Here is a 21,458-nt window from a genome sequence, read left to right as displayed (position 1 = left end):
CATGTTGGCTATTCAAAGTCAGAACCTTCCTAAGTAATCACTAAATTGAATCAACAGGAGAATGTCCATTACCTTGGGAATGTGTTGATAATTTAAAGTTTTTAGGGACCTGTGCTGTGGCATAGTGGGTAAAGCTACCACCTGCAGTGCCAGCATCCCATATGAGCACAGTTTGAAACCCCGCTGCTCCACTTCTGATCTAGCCCTCTCCTATGGCCTGGGAAATCAGTAGAAGATGGCCCAAGTCCTTGGGCCCCTGCACCCACATGGGAGACCCGGAAGAAGCTCCTGGCTCCTGGCTTTGGATCTTTGGATTGGCGCAGCTCTGGCCAGTCCAGCCAATTGGGGAGTGAACCAGCAGATGAAAGACCTCCCTCTCTCTCTCTCTCTCTGCCTTTCCGTCTCTCTCTGTGTAACTCTGACTTTCAAATAAATAAATAAATCTTTTAAAAAAAGTTTTAGTACCCAACATGCATGGAAAAATCAGTCCAAGTGTAGAGGAAATACAGATGCAACCAGAGACAAAGAAAAAAAAGCAGACTCCTCCTCCCAACACAGACCTTGAAAAGTGGCTGCTTGCAATTAACTAGTGAAGCAACTGCCCACTGTTATCTTGTCTAGGGAGAGAAGAAGTCCTTAGCTCTGCTCCTGTAAACTCCAGTCATAAATCTGTCCTCATAAATCTGCCCCTGGTAGCTCTTTTACAAACATACCGGACCTACCAACCATTGGAAGTGTGGTCCTAAGTCACGCATACTGCAATTTAAACCCACAAACGCTGTTACAGCTAAGGTGTGACACATGAACCTATAAATATTGTAAGAAAACTTGGGATTGTTGCTCAGTTCTCAGGAAATGATTCCAGCTGAGCCCGCAGGCGTAATAAACTGCTTGATCCTCCATTGTCTCTGGTGCCTGTTTGAATGGAGAGATTTCCCTCCCTAGGTTTCTGTAACACAAGCAATAGTTGCATCTTTTTACTTATTTTTTTTCTTTATTTGAAAGGCAGAATGACAGAGAGAGAGAGGGAGAGATGGAGGGGGGCGATAGAGATCTACCTTCCACTGCCCTTCATGCCCTCAACAACTAAGGCTGGGCCAGGCCTAAGCCAGGAGCCAAGAACTGCATCCAGGTCTCCCACATGGGTAACAGGGACCCAAGCATTTGAGCCATCATCTGCTGCCTTCCAGATTCATTATCAGGAAGCTGGATTGGAAGCAGAGGTAGGACTCAATCGAGGGCACTCTGAAGTGGGATGTGGGGATCCAAACAGCAGCTTAACCCACTGCACCACACGTATCTTTTTAAACTGAAATTTCTTTCTGTTGTGAAATAGCAAGCTTGGCTTGCTTAATAAACCCTGCATGTTCCAAAGGCCTGGCTTCGGTACTAACCCTTGGATGACTCCTGGGAGGAGAATCCTCAGGCCTTCGAATACACTGCTTGGTAAGAGTGCTTCTGTGTGCCTGATAATCTGAGCCAACAATGTGACTTAGGGCAAACACCTATTTTGTTCACTGGGGCCTTGGGTCTGTATCAGTTTGACCTCTGGCAGGGCTATACACTGAGTATCTATGGTCAGTCCCTTAGACAGACAGGGACTCGCAGCTAAAACGCACACATACAAGTTTGGTGAGCTTTCCTGTTTGACCACACTTCCCATGTCCTGTCACATCATCGCTAGGGGTCAGATCTCCACCGTGAGATGACAGCTGGAATGGCACTGGGTTCCCCTGGAGTTTTCTGTGTGCACCTTTTCCCATTGCTGAGTTTCCCTGCATCTTTTTGCTGTTCTAAACCATGCCCTTGAGTTTTCACAGTTGTTTCCCAAATTCTGTGAATCCCTCTAGCAAATCCTTGAACCTGAGTGTGGCAGAACAGAGCGCCTGGAGTTTCCTTGTTCTGGGAAACCCACGTGTTCATTTGCTTTTTCAGCCCATGTTTACTGAGTGCCTCCCCTGTGCCAGCCTTCACACCTACCCAGCGTCCCATGCATGGCTTGCCGCTGACTTTCTCATGCAAGTGGCGCTGTGCAGTGGGGCTCTCCCAGACTGTCCTGTTTAATACTGCAACCCCACCCAACCCTCCTTTGCAGCATTCCCTCTCCCGCCTCCACAGTCCTTTTTCTCTTTTGTTTCCCTTCTCCTCACCCTGTTTTCTTATTTATTAGATGTACTCTTTCTTTTTCTCCCTTCACTAAAATGCAGGTTCCATGAACTCAGTTGACTTCTTGTCATCACACTTAAGTCTTGTCTGGCCACAGAATCAGGCTCACAGTCCAGGATCCCACAGTAATGCACAGTTTTGTTTTGTTTGTTTGTTTTTTTAATCTTAAATTTAATCTAATTTTAAAATATGTAAAACATTGGTAAGTTTCAAATCAAAGCACAATGCAGTTTACTGAGAAGTCTCCCCTCCCTGTCTCCTCTCTCCCTTCCTATTCATTTCCTGTAGATAATCCTTTCTGTTAGACCCTGCATTGTCCTTCCTGTGTTTCTTTCCAGACAAAATACAAACATGTGGCCTTCTGGAAAAACAAATGTAATTAAGAAGATTTAGTCTTACACAGAAAATGGCCCTCACTTGTTTACAGGTCTCATAGCCCAGAACGTTATATTATTATAAATTTAGCCAACAAAAATAAATGAGTGTTTCTCCTTTCAGATGACTCTGTGTGCCTGAGAAGAGACTCAGAGTGAAAAAGCAGCAGTTGTTCAGGCCGGTCCTCTTCCTCTGCGGAGCTACTCCTGAACTAAAGCACATTCTTTTTTCCTCTCTTAACACTATCCCCTGGAGAGGCAGATGTTGTAGTGCAGCAGGTTATGCTGCCACTAGGGACACCCACATCCCATATCAGAGTGCCTGAGATAGAGTCCTGGCCCCTCCACTTGCAATCCAGCTTCCAGCTACTGTGCCTGGGAGGTGGCAGATAATGATGCCCCAAGTCCTGGGCCTCTACTGCCCATATGGCACAACCAGGTAGAATTCTTGGTGTCAGACTTTGGCCTGGCCCAGCCCTGGCTGTTGCAGCCGTTTGGGGGAGTGAAAGTGTCTGTCTGTCTCTGTCTCTCTCCCCTTCAGATAAATAAAAAAAAAAAAAAAATCATTGAAATCAGTCCATGTCAGTTCACAGATACCTTCTACATCACATTCTTTCTCTTTTTATTTCTCCTGTGGTTCCTTAGTACTCCACTAAGTCAGAGGACCCTAATTTATTCAGGCACTTGCCTATGGATGAGCCTTTAAGAGCTCTTTCTATAAGGAGACGTTAGCCTTTTTACTACACAATAAACTGCAGATATTTTCTCCTAGCTGGCTGTTTGCTGTTTGTCTTCTAGTGTTGCCTCCTGTGAGTTTTTTTTTTTGTGTGTGTGTTTTGAGTTATTTTATTTCTTACATTAAAAAAAAAAAAAAAAAACTCTGTGGTCTCTAGAGCTATTGCACCATTGGATAGGATAAGCCTAGTTACATGACTGGATTTATCAGTCATTTATTACTTTCAGATAGTTCAGCAGTTAGCCTTTCTCAACACGAATTTAAAAGGGCACTTGGGTAGTATCTTCTCTGAGCACTGTGGTTAGGGGCTCCTGTGCCCCTGTGGAGTTCAGTCCATGCCTTGTTGTTGGATGTGGATCCAGTTTTATCTTTTACCAAAGAGCCATGAAATCCCAACACTTTAGAATATTAAACTTATTTAGTATTCTCAGTAATGTGTTTAAAAGGTCGTATATAATTTCCCCCTTGTTCTTTGTGTAAATACCCTTAATATTTTTTTTCCAGGAAGTCAATGAAAATTCTCTGAAGAGATTAAGTGCCTACTTAGAAAACCTCCAGAAACCAGGCTTCAAGTCTTTGAAACCCACTCAGCTTACATTTTATATAAGAGAAACAGACCAGAATCCCTCTGATGGCCAAGAAAACCTTAGTACTTCCGGTACATGTTTTTATTCCTAGTGGGTCCCTTGCAAGCTTCTTGTTAAATGTGTTTATTAATTTTGACATTGCCAGAATACCTTTGTATTGAAGCGTGGACATAGAAAAAGAACATCAGTCAGTTGATAGTTTGGCTAAAGTCAGATTCTGTGGCTGTGTGTGCGTTTGTTTGCCAAACTAAAGTGTTCCTATTTGCTCCTTCATATCTGTGTGTTTTAAGTGCTAAGGGTATCTTTTACAGTCTATATTTTTAAAATTTTTAATTATTTTAATTTTATTTGAAAGGCAGAGGGATAAGAGTGGCAGACAGATATCTTCCATCCACTGGTTCACTTCCCAGATTCCCACAACAACCAGGGCTGGGCCAGGACGAAGGCCCAGATCTCCATCCCAGCCTCCCACATGGTGTGGCACATGGGTGGCAGGGACTCTACTTGAGGCCATCACCACTGCCTCCCAGGATGCACATTAGCGGTTAGGTCAGTCAGAAGTGCAGCAGTCAGGACTCGAAGCAGGCACTTCTATAGGGGACGCAGGTGTCCCAGGCAGAGACTTCACCGCTGTAGCAAACGCCTGCCCCTGCAGTGTACCTTTCTAAAAATACAGCTCGCATTCCCTTACAGCCTTCACAGGACCCTGCAAGGATAGCACTGTTTGCCCAGTTGTAATTTAGTGAAATTCAAAGACTTTCCCAAGACCATAGAAATAGAATCTGGGTCTTGAACACATGTCTTTTAACTCTAACCTTGTTGTTTCTAAGATTAAATGAATCTTAACATCCAGACTTCTTTCCAGTACCTTTCTTCACTGCTTTTAGTCCTGATCCAGTGATGCTTAAAATTAGGACAAATATTTAGGTACAGATCCCTAAAGGCCTTTTGTTTCCCTAAGTATACTTCCTTTTTTGATTGTTGAATAAACAACTGTTTTTAGAATAATCTTTAAATTAAAGATCGAGTGAAAACCTTCTGTGCATTCAGGCTAAGACAAGTAGAAAAGGCACTGTAATCTTATTTTTAGCAAACTGTTACACATTTCCGAATTTGGTAGGTCTTTTGAAACCTAGGATCTATTTATTTCTAGCTCTGCCAGTGACTAACTGTGTGACCTGAACTTCTGGGTCTACATTTACTAAAATGAAGGAGTTGGGTTCTTTGTCAAGGTCATTCACACTGGAGATCCTGAGTGTGGCTACCTAATGTATGCCAGTTCTCAGGACCTCGGATGAGAGGAGGAAGAACTTGACCTGAAAATAGGTTGCAGACAGCTTCCCACCAGGCTCTCCAGAGACTAACATTTGATAGATAGAATGATTGGCCTGCCTTCTCCCATTCTCCCGTGACTGAATATCACAAATTCCTTCCTTGCTAGTATTTCCACCTACCTCCAACTGAGGGTTTTATTAAAAATAACTCCTACTCTTCATTATTCAGACTACAAGTCAACTGGTAGGCCTTTTGTAAAGGAACAGCCGCACCAAGAAGGCTGTCAGTAGTAATGACAGTTATCTGTCTTCTACACCGTTTTGTTTGGAAATGTAGATAACCATTATTGATTTAAACCATATGCACTTGCTGTTCTTAGCCACTAGAGTCTGTGAGGAATTGAAACACTCTGTTTGCTGGCCTACGACCAAAGAACCATATAGATTAGTGCTCCTGTTAGCAGCAGCAGGGTTAGGCCAGGAGTTAAGGACACGTCATTCTTAGGAGCATGATCTACTGAAGATTCCTGGTTTCTCCAGGAGGAAAATGGAATTTATGGAGGTAAAGTACATCCTGTATGGCTTTTTAAAATAAAAATATTATCACAAGCCTGTTTTTATTTGTATGTGTTTGGGAAAATCAAGCTCATTTCTACAGCCACAGCTGCTACTACTACTACCAGCATCAGCTTAAATATTGAATATAGATGTTAAAGAGTAAACTGAATATGGAAGCTCAGAGTGACACTTGGAAAGTTTCAGCAAGTCAGGGGCAAAACTGGTTACCAGAACTAAAGTTTCTTCATTCCTAACCCAGAGGTTGATTCACAGACTATGTATCTTCATTCTTTTTTACAGATACCTCTATTAGTCATGTTTGCTTTGCCTTTAACACAAAGATTGGTGCTTGTCGCTCCCCCTCTTCGTGGAGGAGTGACACTAGGCCCTGCCTAGGCTTCATATCCGAGTCACGGCACCATTATGTCGCTCCCCGTCTTCGTGGGGGAACGACACAAGACCCTGCGCTGTTCTTTCATCTGCTCGGCCCTCCCCGGGTTTGCTGCTGGTCCTTCCCGGGTTGGCTGCCAACCCCTCCACCTCCGTGGAAGGGCGGTTCCCCCTGCCACATTCCCCACTTCCGCGGGGGAGCGGCACACCGCCGGCCGGCTCTCTCTGGGGCTGCACAGGTGTTCCTTCGGATGTTCCCCTTAGATGTTCCTGGTGCATGCCGTCTCTCTCCTCCTTTATAGTCCTCTTCCACCAATCCCAACTCTGCTACCCACACACCGAGTACGCTGCTCTCCTCCAATCAGGAGCAGGTCCCACAGTTTATTGGTTGAACTGGAGGCAGCTGTGTAGAAGCTGTTTCCCTTCTCAGCGCCATATTGTGGGAAAGCAGATGCATAGAATAAGTCTTAATTCCAGTAACTTAGTCTAGTCCGAGTTGCTCCCAGTTGCTCCCCACAGGTGCTCTGACAAAAATTTAAGACTTTTTATTCTTTAAAATTTTTATTGTTCATAAAATTAGAATAAAATGTTTTTCTAGTTTTTATGTTTGGAACATTAAAACTCAATCAGGCTTTCACTGATAATTAAGAAGGTAGTAAAGTAAAATGTTTGCTAGTGATTATTTTAAATATTGATTTATTTGAAAGGTAGAGAAATACAGACTTATTTCCCACCCACTGGTTCATTCCCCAAATGCCTGCAGCAGACACAGGACTGAACTAGCCTGAAGCCAGGAGTCAAGAACTTAATCCAGCTCTCCCACAAGGGTGTCAGGGACCCAAGTACTTGAACCTGCTGCCCATGAGGGTTCACCTTAACAGGAAGTTCAAATGAAGAATGGAGCCAGGACTCAAACCCAGTCACTCTGATGAAGGCTGCAGGCATCCCAAGCAACAGCCTATCACTGTGTCAAATGCCTTCCTCCTGATTTTTATACTGAAATTTCAACAGCAACTTTGGATCATTTATACAGTGAAATCCTTCAAGACATAAATGGTTTCTTCAGCTCTACATCTTTTTGGTGATCTATAAAGAAATAAACCTTATTTGTAGAATAAATTATAAAACAAGGATTTACTAAGAACTCGTTGTGAATTAATGGTAAAACAAATAGCTGTAGTCAGCTCTGGCTGAGTAAAGACAAAAGTCCTCTAATTTTAGTTGATGATTAATTTTTAAATCACTCATAAAGCAAAAAGAGATCACAGAAAAATGAAATTAGAAATGGTAGAAAACATGCAACATATATGACAAAGATGATGTTAGTATATAATGAGTTCTTACAAACAAACAAAAACAAAAAAAAAGCAGTCTCCATTACAAAAATAGGCAAAGGCAAAGAACAAACAATCCAAGAAATAATGCATAAAAGAAGCCACTATAAGTATAAAAATGTATACAGTATTCCAATGCAAACTGAAATAATTAGGTACTATTTTTTGCCTATTAATATTTTTTCTTTTACTGATAACACATATGGTGAGAGTATGCTTTCATACATTATTGGTAGGGGTGTAAATTCAATTAAGCTTTTTCTAGAATGCAGTTTGAAATTATCTCTGCAAATCTGGAAAATTCCTCTTCTCAAAATGTCTCTTAAGGAACCATTAAAGAATATGTTCAGGGTGCAGGTGATTCACCTGGCAGTTAGGACACCTGTGTCCCACACCTGAGTACCTGAGTTCAATTCCTGGTTCCAGCTCCTGACTCCAGCTTCCTACTAGTGCAGACCCTGGGAGATAGTAATGATGGCTCAGGTAACTGAGTTCCTACCACCCCTTTGGGAGATCTGAATTGCATTCCCCACTCCTGGCTTCAACCTCCACCTAGTCCTAGGCATTGCAGGCATCTGGGAAGTAACCACACATAAGTTATCTATTTATCTTTCTGTTCCTCTCTGTCTCTCTGCCTTCCAAATAAATTTTTTTTAATTTTAAGGAATATGTACAGTCTTATAGAAGCATTTTTGACTGTATGGCTGGCTTTTCATTAGGTTAAGTAATTAACCAATTAAGATAAATTAAGTGGGGGGCCAGTGTTGTGATGCAGCAGATCAAGCCACTGCTTGCAATGCCAGTGTCCCATATTGGAGTACTGGTTCAAGTCCTGGCTACTTGGCTTCGAATTGAGCTCCCAGCTAATGTACCTGCTAAGGCAGCAGAAGATAGCCCAGGTACTTGGGGACCTACCACCCCTGTTGGAGGCCTGGATGGAGTTTCTGTTCCTGGCTTCAGCTTGGCCACGCCCTGGCTTTTGTGTCTTTGTGGCCGTTTGGAAAGTGAACCAACAGATGGAAGATATCTCTCTCCTCACCCCTCTCTTTCTCTCTCTCTCCCCATCTCTAATATTCTGCTTTTCAAGTAAATAAATCTTTTTGTTAAGAAAAAAAGATTAAATCTGTGTGGAAAGCCGAGCTGGTATCTCTAAGAATGATTTAAATTGTGCTTTCATCAAAGACAAAACACATCTAAGCCTTGTATGGAATAGAGAAAACCTGAAAGCAAGTTGTATGTCCATCACTATAGGAAATGTTAGATGATACTATCATTGTTACAAGGACTAGACAAGACAGTAGCTGTTAAAAAGAATGAGGTTGATTTAGTCATTGAATGTCAAAGGGTCACCATTATCAAGTTTGAATTAACCTGTTCAAAACCTACACAAAGCAACTTCTGAATAATCTATTCAAGCTGAGTAGATGTGTGCTTGTGTTAATGCATGTGCATATGTTATATACGATACACACGTAGAAAAGATCTCCACGTGTGCTGCCCAGTAGAACTTTCAGCAGTGGAGGAAATGTCCCATACCTCTGCCACCCAACACACAGCCCCATGTGGCTACTGAGCACTTGAAATGTGGCCAGTAAGACTGAGGAACTGAACTTTAGATTCGTTTTAATTTTAATGAATTCAATTTTCAATAGCCGCGTATGCCTCATCGCTAACATACTAGTGCAGATCTGGAAGAATATGTGCCTGTTAGAGTGGCCATATCTGATAAAGGCGTAAGATTCTAAAGTTGTATATTTATAGATACATAGATATATATATACATATATATTACTATTTGTCTCTCTAGTTTTACAATAAGCATGCACCTCCATACTTCTTGTGTAATTTTCAGAGCTAATTAGAAACACTTGGCTTGGTGTCCATTCACTCTTCATTCTTGACCTCCTGTAGCCTGTGTTTCTTTACCTTGGCATGGTTGGTAGGAATGCTGATTGAAAAGATATCTAAATTCCCTAGAAGCTTGCCTAACACCCAGTAAATGGAAAAAACAAACCAACCAAACCAGCGGGTTTCCTTTCAGTAACTTAATTGAGATTATAAAATTTAGCCCAACATTAAAATTGGATTGTGAAGCACTAAATTTTACAGAAAAAGTTTAATCATTCCTCAAAATACTGGATTACTAGCTAGTTAGGTGGGCAGATCTGAGGGCAGTCTCTTGTAATAAAAAGAAGATTCAAGATGGGTTGCTGTAACCACTGAGATTAGATGACATGGCCCCCTCCTCATCTGAGTTACTGTCACAATGCAGGCACTGTCCTCCTTCTGTCTCTCTCTCTCTCACTCTGTGTGTGTGTGCATGTGTGTGTATTAGAAACTATCTTAGGTGGACACCTGCTCATAAGAGAGCGCCTTTGTCTTGTAATAAGAGAGACCATATTTATGGGCAGTACTGAAAATATCCTGAATCCCCTTCTTAAGCTGGGAAGAATTTGGTCATTGGTGCTAAACTGGGACAGGGCGCTGCCAAGAAAGGAATTCAGGAAAGTAGAAATCATGTGGTGCCATTTCAGAGAAGCCAAGTAATTCTCCATTTGCAGATGATTTACAACAGGATGAATTTAATCAGTGACGGAATGTTCTAAACAGATTTTGATTTTATAAATGTTGCATGAAAAATATTTTTAAGGTAAGGCAAATAATCATCTGTATTAATTGTTTGGGGGAATTATATTCTCTAGGATTTCGAGCAGTCAAATTTACTTTGCACACCAGAGATCTGCTAAGCACAGTATTATATATTCTCAACTCCTGCAGTTTATCTGTTGAACATATCCAAAGCTTGAACACTAATGTACGTTCCCAGCCTCTCAAAGAAGTTAAAAGGACGTCAGACAGGCCCATCAAGTGGGACAAGTCTTACTACTCCTTCACTGGATTTAAGGATCCTGATGAAGACCTTGAGCAAGTCTCGAGAATGGAAACAACCTTAACGTACGTAAAAGTTTTCATTTAACACAACTGTCCTCCGTGGTTCATCTTTAAAGTCTAATTTTCCAGCATGCATCTTTTCCATTTGGTTTATCCAGGAACTGTTAGGAAGAAAGAGGATCCATGTTTCTTACTTAAAATTGCCAGAATACATCCAACTGCTTTTAATTTTTTAGTTTTTGATACCAAACACAAGCAAGAGAGATTGTTTGAAGTGTTTTGTTTTGTTTTGTTTTGTTTTGTTTTTGACAGGCAGAGTGGACAGTGAGAGAGAGAGAGAGAGAGAGAGAAAGGTCTTCCTTTACCATTGGTTCACCCTCCAATGGCCGCTGCTGCCGGCATGCTGCGGCCGGCGCACCGCGCTGATCCGAAGGCAGGAGCCAGGTGCTTCTCCTGGTCTCCTATGGGGCGCAGGGCCCAAGCACTTGGGCCATCCTCCACTACACTCCCGGGCCATAGCAGAGAGCTGGCCTGGAAGAGGGGCAACCGGGACAGAATCCGGCGCCCCAACCGGGACTAGAACCCGGTATGCTGGCGCCGCTAGGTGAGGATTAGCCTATTGAGCCGCGGCGCTGGCCTGAAGTTTTTAAAATTCTATTTTTAAAGTATTTTAAGCTTCTTTACATGTTAGGCATTTCCAGTTTTTTGTTTTTTTGTGTGTGTGTTTTTTGTAGAGCTCTATAGTAATTTAATGTATTGATCTGTACATAAAGAAAAGTTCATTGGAGACACTGTTTAAAAATACCATCCTAACAGAGATTATTGAGAATTAATAATTCTGCTAAATCTTAAAAATCATGTATAAAATATTTCTTTATCCTTTGGCAAGCCTTGCTTGTGAAGCCACCATTCATGCTTTTTGAGTCATTTCTGCTCTCTAAAGAACAGGCACACTGTGCTTCTACAGTTGAATCTAAAGAGCCCAGTGACTTACTGAAAGATTGTCAGGCACTGTAGCACAGTAAATGATCCTTGATCCTCCCCCAGTTCCTGTGTGGATTATCCACACAAACCCTAGCATTCCTCCCCTGTTACCCAGCTAGATCTCAGTCAACAAGCGAAGGCAGGGTGTGGCTCTGTGAGACCCATCAGCCTGCATAGCTGATAGATAAATCACCTCCTTTGGTCTGTAGACAAACTGAGATGAAAACAGGCTTGGGAGTGCGAATGATAGACCAGAAGTAACAAGAGAGTAAGAAGTGAGAGTAGTAGTGAACAGCAGTCACAATGGCATAGATGCTGATGAATTTAGAATTTGATTTAGGAAGACGGAGGAGACGGGACTGCAAGTCAGTTGCACAGAGGCTGCAGTAGGAGCTGAGCTAGAGTTCGGTGAGCGTGAGCTAAGCCAGATGTGCTCAGCCTCGTACCTGTTGGGATCCAGCACCTGAAACCTCTGCTCACACGCTCATCATCTTACTCTGTTCCCTAGCATTGGGAATGCATGGTCTGAAGGGTACAGACAAAAAGTGATATTGGATAAGTCAAGGCAGAAAAGCAAAAATGGCTTTGTTAAACCTTTACTCAAACTAAGGGGTTTAAGGATTAAGTATTGGGACCTGCACTGTGGCGCAGCAGGTTAAAGCCATGGCCTGTAGTGCTGGCATCCCATATGAGCTCTGGTTCGAGCACTGGCTGCCCTGCTTCCAATCCAGCTCCCTGCTAATGCACCTGGGAAAGCAGCAGATGATGGCCCAAGTGCTTGGGCCTCTGCACCCATGTGGGAGACCCAGAAGAAGCTCCTGGCTTCTGGCTCCTGGCTTTGGGTCCCTGGCTTCAGCCTGACCCAGCTCAGGTGTGGCAGAAGCCTTTGTTAATTAAACTTGTTTCTAACTAACCTGATTATAAAGTTGTGGTAAAGACTTTCCCAAGGTCAGAAGAAGAAAGGAGGATCCTGTCCTGGGAATGAAATGTAGTTGTTATCTGCTTGCCTGTGAAGTTATTATCTGCTTAGGTTCCAGCTTATTAACACTAAGGGATGGCTAGACAGCATAGGGCTCAGTATGTGTGTGGAAAATCATCATCAGTAACTCCATATTCATGCTGCATACTGCATCAATTGCTGTGGCTGCCATGTAACATTAGAATATCCAAATATATGCATGTAACCATACAAGGGAGAAAAAGAAGCTAAAACCATTTATAAGGAAATACCCCTCTTTGTTCAGGGTTCAGGCTTTTGGATAAAAAAATTCCACCTGGGCCTTAAGCCAGCATAAATAAAGACTACTTCCTGTTAAAGGCCTTGGTGTCTTGTCTCTGTACATGAATCCTGCTACACCAGCTATTGTGGACATTTGGGAAGTGAACCAGCAGATAGAAGCGCTCGCGTTCTCTCTCTCTCTCTCTCGCTCTCTTTCAAATAAGCACATACATATTTACCAAAAAATTAAGTATTTAAGAATGGCAGAGAAGCATCTAGTCTGTGTTTTATAGTTGAGTGTTTTATAAGGTACGATTTTGATCTGGAGCTACACGTGCAGCTGTGGTGAAAAGTTTGTCCTACAGACCCAGGAGTAAGAGTTAGCCAGCTGGAAAAGTAATGAAAACTGCAAAAGGCCAGTTCAAGCAAGTACATGCTGTTCAGCTAGGTTCCTTCTCTAAGCTGGGTATTTATAATTTCTTTGTGTGTAGTTCATCCAGTGGAATTCCCAAGTCTCTAATAAGACTTTCCTACATTATATTTTATTACATTATACTAGATAGTTCTTATAAATAGGGATGATGTTTTAATCATCCCCGTTTATTATTCTACTTCCTAGACTCATAGAACAGGGCCAGTATTTTTATTGAACTGAATTGATGACCTGTGGAATGAATGTGAATGTGACAAGAGAACTCAGGATTTACTATGGAAATGTAAAGTAGCTAATGCAGGCGGGAGCGGTAAAAGTGACGCAGCATTGAATGTAGTTCATTTAGCCATTCACTAGAAGATGTGTGCTGATTTTAGCTGAGATACATTTGTCTCAAGGAAAAACTTCTGCGTTTAGACAAGTTTCTTTTTACTCTGGATCTTGATTTACTCCAAGATAAACTTTGTTTTAAATTCAAGCTATCATTTATTTACTTATTTGAATATGTATTATTTATTTGAAAGGTAGAGTGATTGGAAAAAACAGAACAAGAGAAAGAGATCTTTCATCTGCTGATTTACTCTCAAATACCCATAACAGTCAGGGCTGGGTCAGCCCCAGGCCATGACCCAAGAATTGCATCTGGGGTCTCCTACCTTGGTGGCAGGAACCCAACTACTTGGGCCATCATTTGCTGCCTTCCCAAGTGCCTTAGCAGGAAGCCTAATTGGAAGCAGACGACCCAGGACTCAAACCAGCACTCCAGTATGAGATGCAGGCGTCCTAAGTGGCAGGTTAACCCAGTACCTAAAGAGCACTCTGCCCCAGGCCCTCATGCTGACAGTTAGCAGGACAAGCTCAAAGAATGCATTTCACTTGTTATCTACCCTTTCAGAGGATATCACCTTAAACAGTGGAAATTGAGCAGTCTTAATTTGTTGATCATTGTTTTCTAATCTAGTTGTCAACAGCTGTTTATCTTGACAGATTAGGTTAACCCATTATTAGCTACCTAAAACCTTTCTTTTCTTAGCTTCATAAAGTAAAATTAATAATGATATAACATTATAGTAGATGGTATGTCTAGTCTTTTAAAATGATAATTGCATTTATATTGTTTTTATTTATTTGAAACATGACACAGAGAGAGATCTTCCATCTGCTGGTTCACTCTTCAAATGCCCATAGTAGCTTGGGCTGAGCCAGGCTAAGCCCAGGAGACAGGAACTCCATCCAGGACTCCCACGTGTCAGGAACTCAAATACTTGAGCCATCATCTGCTGGCTCCCAGGTACAGCAGCAGGAGGCTGGATCAGAAGCAGAGGCAGGACTTGGTCCCATGTTCTCCCATATGGGACGTGGGCATCTCAGGTGGTGGCTTAACTCAGCATCACTGTTAAGCCATTACTTACAATGCAAGTATCCTATATGAGCGCCAGTTGGAGTCTCAGCTACTCTGCCTCTGATCCAGCTCCCTGCTGAAGTGCCTGGGAAGGCAGCAGAAGGCGGCCCAAGTATTTGGGTCCCTGCCACCCATGTGGGAGACCTAGATGGAATTCCAGGCTCCTGGCTTCAGCCTGGCCCAGCGCTGGCTGTTGTGACCATCTAGGCAGTGAAACAGCAGATAGAAGATTTCTCTGTGTCTGTAACTCTTTCAAAATAAATATTTTTTTTAAATGGACAGAATTGAAGGTAGAAGCAGTTATATAGTAATATTGAAAATGTCAATACTTCACTCACAATAATGTAACAACCAGACAGAAGTAATTGAATAAACCAACTGTGCATAATAGACACAGTACACTCTACCAAAAAAACCCAATACACTTTAGATTAATGGGAATGAGGCCGGCGCCGTGGCTCACTAGGCTAATCCTCCGCCTAGCGGCGCCAGCACACCGGGTTCTAGTCCCGGTGGGGGCGCCGGATTCTGTCCCGGTTGCCCCTCTTCCAGGCCAGCTCTCTGCTGTGGCCCAGGAGTGCAGTGGAGGATGGCCCAAGTGCTTGGGCCCTGCACCCCATGGGGAGACCAGGAAAAGCACCTGGCTCCTGGCTCCTGCCATTGGATCAGCGCGGTGCGCCGGCCGCAGCGGCCATTGGAGGTGAACCAACAGCAAAGGAAGACCTTTCTCTCTGTCTCTCTCTCTCACTGTCCACTCTGCCTGTCAAAAAAATAAAAAAAAAAATAGATTAATGGGAATGAAAATAGCATACAGCACACAGTACAACACATGGGAGGGAACACAGTACTAAGGAGGAAATTTGTGGCTATGAATACTTCATAGAAAACAAGGAGACATCAAGTCTACAGCCTACCTTTACAGCTTACATGTCTCAAAGATCAAACTAAACCCAAAGCTAGCAGAAGAAAGGAGATACTATTCAAATGGACATACACGAAATAGAGGGAAGAAAATGAAGAAAATCAGTGAAGCCAGAAGTTGCTCTTTGAAAAGAGAAAAAAGCGGCCAGCGCCACAGCTCAATAGGCTAATCCTCTGCCTGCGGCGTCAGCATACCGGGTTCTAGTCCCGGTCGGGGTGCCAGCTCTCTGCTATGGCCCTGGAGTGTAGTGGAGGATGGCCCAAGTCCTTGGGTCCTGCACCTGCATGGGAGACCAGGAGAAGCACCTGGCTCCTGGCTTCAGATCAGCACGGTGCGCTGGCCACAGCGGCCATTGGAGGATGAACCAACGGTAAAGGAAGACCTTTCTCTCTTTCTCTCTCTCTCTCTCGCTGTCCACTCTGCCTGTCAAAAAAAAAAAAAAAAAAGAAAGAAAGAAAGAAAGAAAAAAGCAACAAGGATTGACAAACCTAAATTTAGTTGGGCTAAAAAAAGAGACTCACATTACTGAAACGAGACATCAAAGTGGAAACATTACTAATTCTACAGAAGAGTATAAGAGTACCATGAGCAGTTGTATACCAACAAATGGATGACCTAGATAAAGCAATTCTAGAAACATAAAAACCGCCAATACTAAGCCATAAAGAAATAGAATATCTCAATAAGCCTATAACTAGTCAGGAGATTGCTTCAGTAATTGAAAATTATTATCCAACAAATAGAAGACCTGTATCCAGTGGCTTCACTAGTAAATTGTGCCAAATATTTAAAGAAGAACTAACCCCAATCCTTTTCAAACTTACCCAAAAAACTGAAGAAGGAATATTTCCTACCACAGTCTGTGAGGCCAGTATTAATCCTGACACCAGAGTCAGAGAGTGCAAGCAAAGAAAACTGCAGACCAGTATCATTTAGGAACACTGATGCAAAATTACTGCACACTGTACTAGGAAAACAAATTCAGCAACCTGCTGAAAGGATTACATACCAAGACCAAGAGAGATCTATTTATCCCTCGGTTACGAGGACAACTTAACACACAAAAATAAATCCATGCAGTATATCACAGTAACAGAATGAAGGAAAAAAGAAAACAAATGACTGTCTCAAATTTTTGCAGGAAAAGCATCGTGATAAAAATTCAGCAGGGTTGGAATAGAAGGAAATTATGTCAACATCATAAAAGCCATATATGAAAAGCCCACACAGCATACTCAATTTCACATTATACTCAATGGTGAAAGACTAAAGTGTTTCCTCCAAGCTCAAGATCAAAGCAAGGATGCCCATTTTCACCACTTCTGCCCAGCCTATAACTAGAAGTCCTAAGCAGAGCCATCAGGCAAAGAGAGGAAGGGAAGGAGGAAAGGAAGGAAGGAAGGAGGGAGCGAGGGAGGGAGGGAGGGAAGGCAGAGGCAGGAAGGCAGGCTATTTACTGGAAAGGAAAAAGTAAATTCTCTGTCCACAGGTGATCTACTCTTATATGTAGAAAACTCTGAAGATTCCATACACAGGCAAGTAATAGGGTAAATGGGGGAAATTAGACACAGGCATAGAAATTATTATACAGATAGTCTGAATGCTTCAAAAAGAGATGCTGAGAAAGTACTATGGCCAACTATGGGACAAGAATCAACGGAGAGCATACCCAGGAAGGTTTCAGAGGAAAAAGTTCTTGACTGCCAGTTTGTTTTCATCCTGAGTGGAGGAAGACATCACTCAAAGATACTTAATGGGAACTCCCATTGCCACATGGTTCTGTCTCCTGGACTGTGAAAACAGCTCCTTCGAAAGGAGTTTTCCTTTCCTGCAGCCTGGAATCTGTATTCCCGCTAATGCGCATTCTCACTTTATGAAAGGATTTTACCCATCACTCCCCTTAACAGCTCACTCATCACTCAGAAGAGCATTTCCAGTTTGTAGCCTGCAGCTCCCCAGATCTTCACGAAAGTTCTTTCATCATTTGGTGAAGGTTTCTGGAGGAGAACAGGGAATGCCAGTAACAGATTTTTAGCAGTTTTTCAAAGATGGAAAGCAGGTGGGATCAGAGCTGTGGAGAAACAAGCCAACCTAAAGGCCCACCGTCAGCTCTAGAATTTTTTGTCCTGGAAGGTCCAGCCAATGCAGAAAGAAAAGGAAGTGGGGAAAGACAGAAGCATAATTGAACGATTTATGATTGACCCCAAGAAAATCCAAGAGAATTTTATTTTCAGCAATCTTGTTTGGCAACAGAGGAAGCCAGCGCTATCTAATATAAGTAGAAAATAAATGACAGGGTTATCAAGTGTCATGTGTTGTTCACAGGAGGATTGGAGAACATGGTTAAGAAAAGGGCCTGCTGCCTCTGAGTGCAGGGAGACTCCCATTTTGCTGGACGTGGTTTTGTGCGGAGTCCTGCTGTAAGAATAAAGCTATCTACCTATTGGAATTGTTTTACCAGAAGAGCAACACAGGGACCTCTGACAGTGAAAAGCTAATAGACACAAAAAATAATTCTGCTGTTTATCTCATCATGACCTGATATTTAGGGATGTAAACAAAGACAGTCTCTTATGTAACTATAGGATAATTGTAGAAATCAGGAAATTAACATTTGATTGTGGCAGTCTTAGCCCATTTCTAGCTCTTACTGAACTGTCACTCATTTTCTGAGCATCACTCTTTATTAGGCAAAGAACATCTTGGCTTGTGACCCCATTTGGTTCCATTTCTGTTCCTCTTCTTTAACCAGAGTATTTCCTCTACACTGTCTTCTCTTTCATTACACCAGTGAGTACAAACCAGTTGTGCTGTAGAATATTCCTTGTTTCTTCATGATCAGAGGTTATTGAGCTTCTCGTCAAGAATAGCACAGATGAGATGAGTGGTTTTCATGGCGGGTTTATGTGGTGATACTAATGCGTCATTTGATTAACGGGATGCCTCACTATGTTCTCCACAGCAAAGGGAATTTTTCTTCATTTCATGAGATATGTAGGGCCACATAGATATGCTTTTCCTCTTCAGATTTCCCCCTTTCCCCTGGCTTTCATAGCACTTGAGTCTTGTCTGGGTCACAGGACCCTGCTGGCTGATGAATATCAGTTTCTTAATTTCGTATGCTTTCAGGTGGACCTCTCCAGCCCTCCTGTAGGGACCCAGAGATCCTGAGCAGTAGCAAGCACACCTTGTGTCGTGGTGATTACAGCTCTGAGTGAGAGATGGCTTCCAGGGGCAGAGCTGCACTCTGGGCAGCCATGCAGGCTGTCTTGCAGCTCTTTTCTGAGAGCTGATCCCTTAAAGCATTGTTTTGTATTTATTTTTTCGCATACACTGTTAAGGCGAATAATCTGATAAATGCAAAGTTAGCATCTTCCTGTGGAGCCTGTTACACACCTGTAGTTGAGACTGGGTCTCAGTGGGCATTTGGTTGGATGGAAAGGACTGGAGGGTGCATGAGCACTGGGGTTATAAGGAGACCCACCTGGACAGACAGATGTGTTTGGAGACTTTGGAGCAGAAGGACTGGATTGCTAAGGGCTGACCAGTGGGAGGACTTGGGTAGTGAGACGAGGAAGCAAACCTTGTGAGCTCCGGCTACTCACATCCAAGGTCAAAATAAAGGGAAAAGCTGGATTCCCCCCACACACACACACAAAATAACCTTTGGTGTATTCCTCTTTACTGTCTCCATTCTCACTAGGGACATCTTTTGAGTTTGCCTTTTATACTTTATCACCTTGACCAAAATGTTCTTTGTTTCACTTGCTGTATAGTTATTATTGATTCTACCCTACATGTTTATGGCTGACCTAAGTGAACATCTGTCATAGCCTACTGAAAGTGACAACAAACATGAGAGGTTTTGAAGCATCTATTAATTCTCCTGAATTATCCCATCTCTGGAAATATGATGATAGATGTTATTAAAGTTTAATGTTTTGAATGTAAAGGAAGTTGTCATCACTGGGAAGTGATCAGACAGGTGCTGACTGTTGTCCAAGCAAGGTATCATAGAAGTGGATGTTTCTCTAGAAAAACAGACTTAGGAAGAGGAGCTTTCGATGGAAAACCTGACATGAGGCAGTGCCTGCATCTTGTAATGGTAGATATGTTTGTATTGTCACTAGTCTTTGAAAAGCATCCATCTCTGTTTTTCCTCTCCAGATCCTGGTTAGATAACAATGGAAAATGTGCTGTTAAAAAGCTGAAGAACAGTTTGCCACTTAGGAAAGAACTAGATCGTTTAAAAGATGAACTCTCTCATCAATTGCAACTCTCAGATATCAGGTACTGCAGAAGAGAGAACCTAACTTAGAGATGAAAAACACGTATTTGCATCTTTATTCTGATAACTAAATTTTCTTCACTTTTGTGAATGCATGTCCCTCTAAGTAAGAAAACTTTTACTAACTTCTTGTTTAAAATCTTAGAAGTGGGGGCTGGTGTTGTGTTGTAATAGATTAAGCTACCACCTGTGACACCAGCATCCCATATGGATGCCAGTTCGAGTCCCAGATGCTCCACTTCCAATACAGCTCCCTGCTGAGGGTCTGGAGAAAAAAACAAAAGACGACCCAATTGCCTGGGCCTCTGACACCCACGTGGGAGACCTGGATGAAGAACCTGGCTCTTGGCTTCAGCCCAGCCCAACCATGGCTGCTGCAGCCATTTGTGGAGTGAACCAGCAGATGGAAGATCTCTTCCTTTCTGTGTCTCTCCCTCTCTTTCTGTTTCTCCCTCTCTCTGTAACTCCATCTTTTAATTAAATAAATAAATATTTAAAAAAATAAAGTATTGGAGGTGGCAGGGAGCAGGCGTTTGGCCTAGTGGTGCAGATGCCCATGTCCCACACTGCAGTGGTTCTAGTTCTAGCTCCTGACTCCAGCTTCCTGAGAGTGCACACCCTGGGTCGGAGTGGTTATGACTCGAGTACTCAGATCCCTGCCCCAATGCTGGATTGAGTTCCCAGCTCCCAGCATCAGTGTGACCCAGTCCTGCTAGGGGCATTCGTTCTCCCTCTCTCTCGCTTTCTGCCTCTTTCTCCTTCTATCTGTCCCTCTCAAATAAATAGAAAATGATAAAAATAAAATCTTGAAGGAAGGTTTAAGTATTGACATTGTTAGCATAATAGTACAACCTTTTTATATGATCGATCTTATAAAAAAAAATTCCTTTCCATAGACACATGCAAAAAAAATTATGTACCAATCATGTAAGACTGGTATTTGAGTTTAAAAAGAAGGGAGAAGAAGGTGGGCACCGCGGTGCAGCAAGTTATCAACCCGCACTCGGGATGCCTGCATCCCATGTCAGAGCGCCAGTTCAAGTCCCAGCTCCTCCGTGTCCCGTCCAGCTTCCTGCTGATGCATCCTGGGAAGCAGTGGGTGACAGGTCCCTGTTTCCATTTGAAGACCTAAATGGAGTTCTGAGCTCCTGACTTCAGCCTGGCAGCTCCAGCTGCTGTGGACATTTGGGGAGTGAACCAGGATATAGAAGATTTCTTTCTTTTCTGTCTGCCTCTCTATCTATCTTTCTCTTTCTCTGTCTGTGTCTCTGTCTCTTTCTGCCTTTCAAATAAAATGTCTTTTTAAATGAGAAGAGAGAAAATAGATGGTTTATTCTTGTTCTATGTTAAATAACAAACTTCTTAAATAAATTTTCATAAGCTTGGAAATCACAATTATATAAAGAAACCAACTGAAATTACTATAAAATAGATTTAACAGTTCTTAAACCTGTACGGAAAGGAAAAGGATGAAGTGAAATGATTCATTCATGGGACGTCTGCCTTAGAACCCTGAAAATTGTCACCCAGCCTCAGGCTTGGACACTTCTGTTACTTTGTGCTGTGGCCTATTCTGTTGTTTTCAACCCTGTCAGGACTTTTCTTGTATGAGTATCAAACCAAACAACTCTCCAAGTACCAGAATGGCGCCTTTCTCCTGGGCCTTTCGAGCGCAGAGCATTTACAAGTTCTTTCTCATGAGACACCATTGTTGATAAGCAGAGCCTGTGGACCTGCTTTCTCCGGGGTGTTTGAATTTACACTGACAGCTGCCCTTGGATCTTCACATTTGTCACTTCTGGACCAGATGTTGGTTACTGGGCTCTTTCAGTTCCACAGTACACTCATTTTGTAAAGCTTATGACACAAGTGAATGTGCGTGAAAGGCACACTGGGCCT

General features: G+C 42.6%; 1 protein-coding gene across 6 annotated transcripts in view; it reads left to right on the top strand.

The window, feature by feature from the left end:
• Positions 1-21,458, top strand: part of TCAIM (T cell activation inhibitor, mitochondrial) — a 47,404-nt gene that overhangs the window by 11,156 nt on the left and 14,790 nt on the right. For 2 of the 6 annotated variants that reach the window (XM_008260359.5, XM_089306580.1), the window contains 3 exons: positions 3,781-3,934; positions 10,122-10,374; positions 19,439-19,561. In XM_008260359.5, the coding sequence (XP_008258581.1) occupies positions 3,781-3,934; positions 10,122-10,374; positions 19,439-19,561 (530 nt within the window). Of the gene's footprint in view, positions 1-3,780; positions 6,041-6,604; positions 10,375-19,438; positions 19,562-21,458 lie in introns of those variants that run through there. The other 4 variants (XM_089306578.1, XM_089306577.1, XM_051852592.3 and 1 more) reach the window with 4 other exon arrangements.

This window comes from Oryctolagus cuniculus, chromosome 10 (genome assembly GCF_051225735.1).
Source record: "Oryctolagus cuniculus isolate XC-2025 breed Fujian yellow rabbit chromosome 10, ASM5122573v1, whole genome shotgun sequence".
Lineage (NCBI taxonomy): Eukaryota > Metazoa > Chordata > Mammalia > Lagomorpha > Leporidae > Oryctolagus > Oryctolagus cuniculus.
This window is presented reverse-complemented; position numbering and strand designations above follow the sequence as displayed.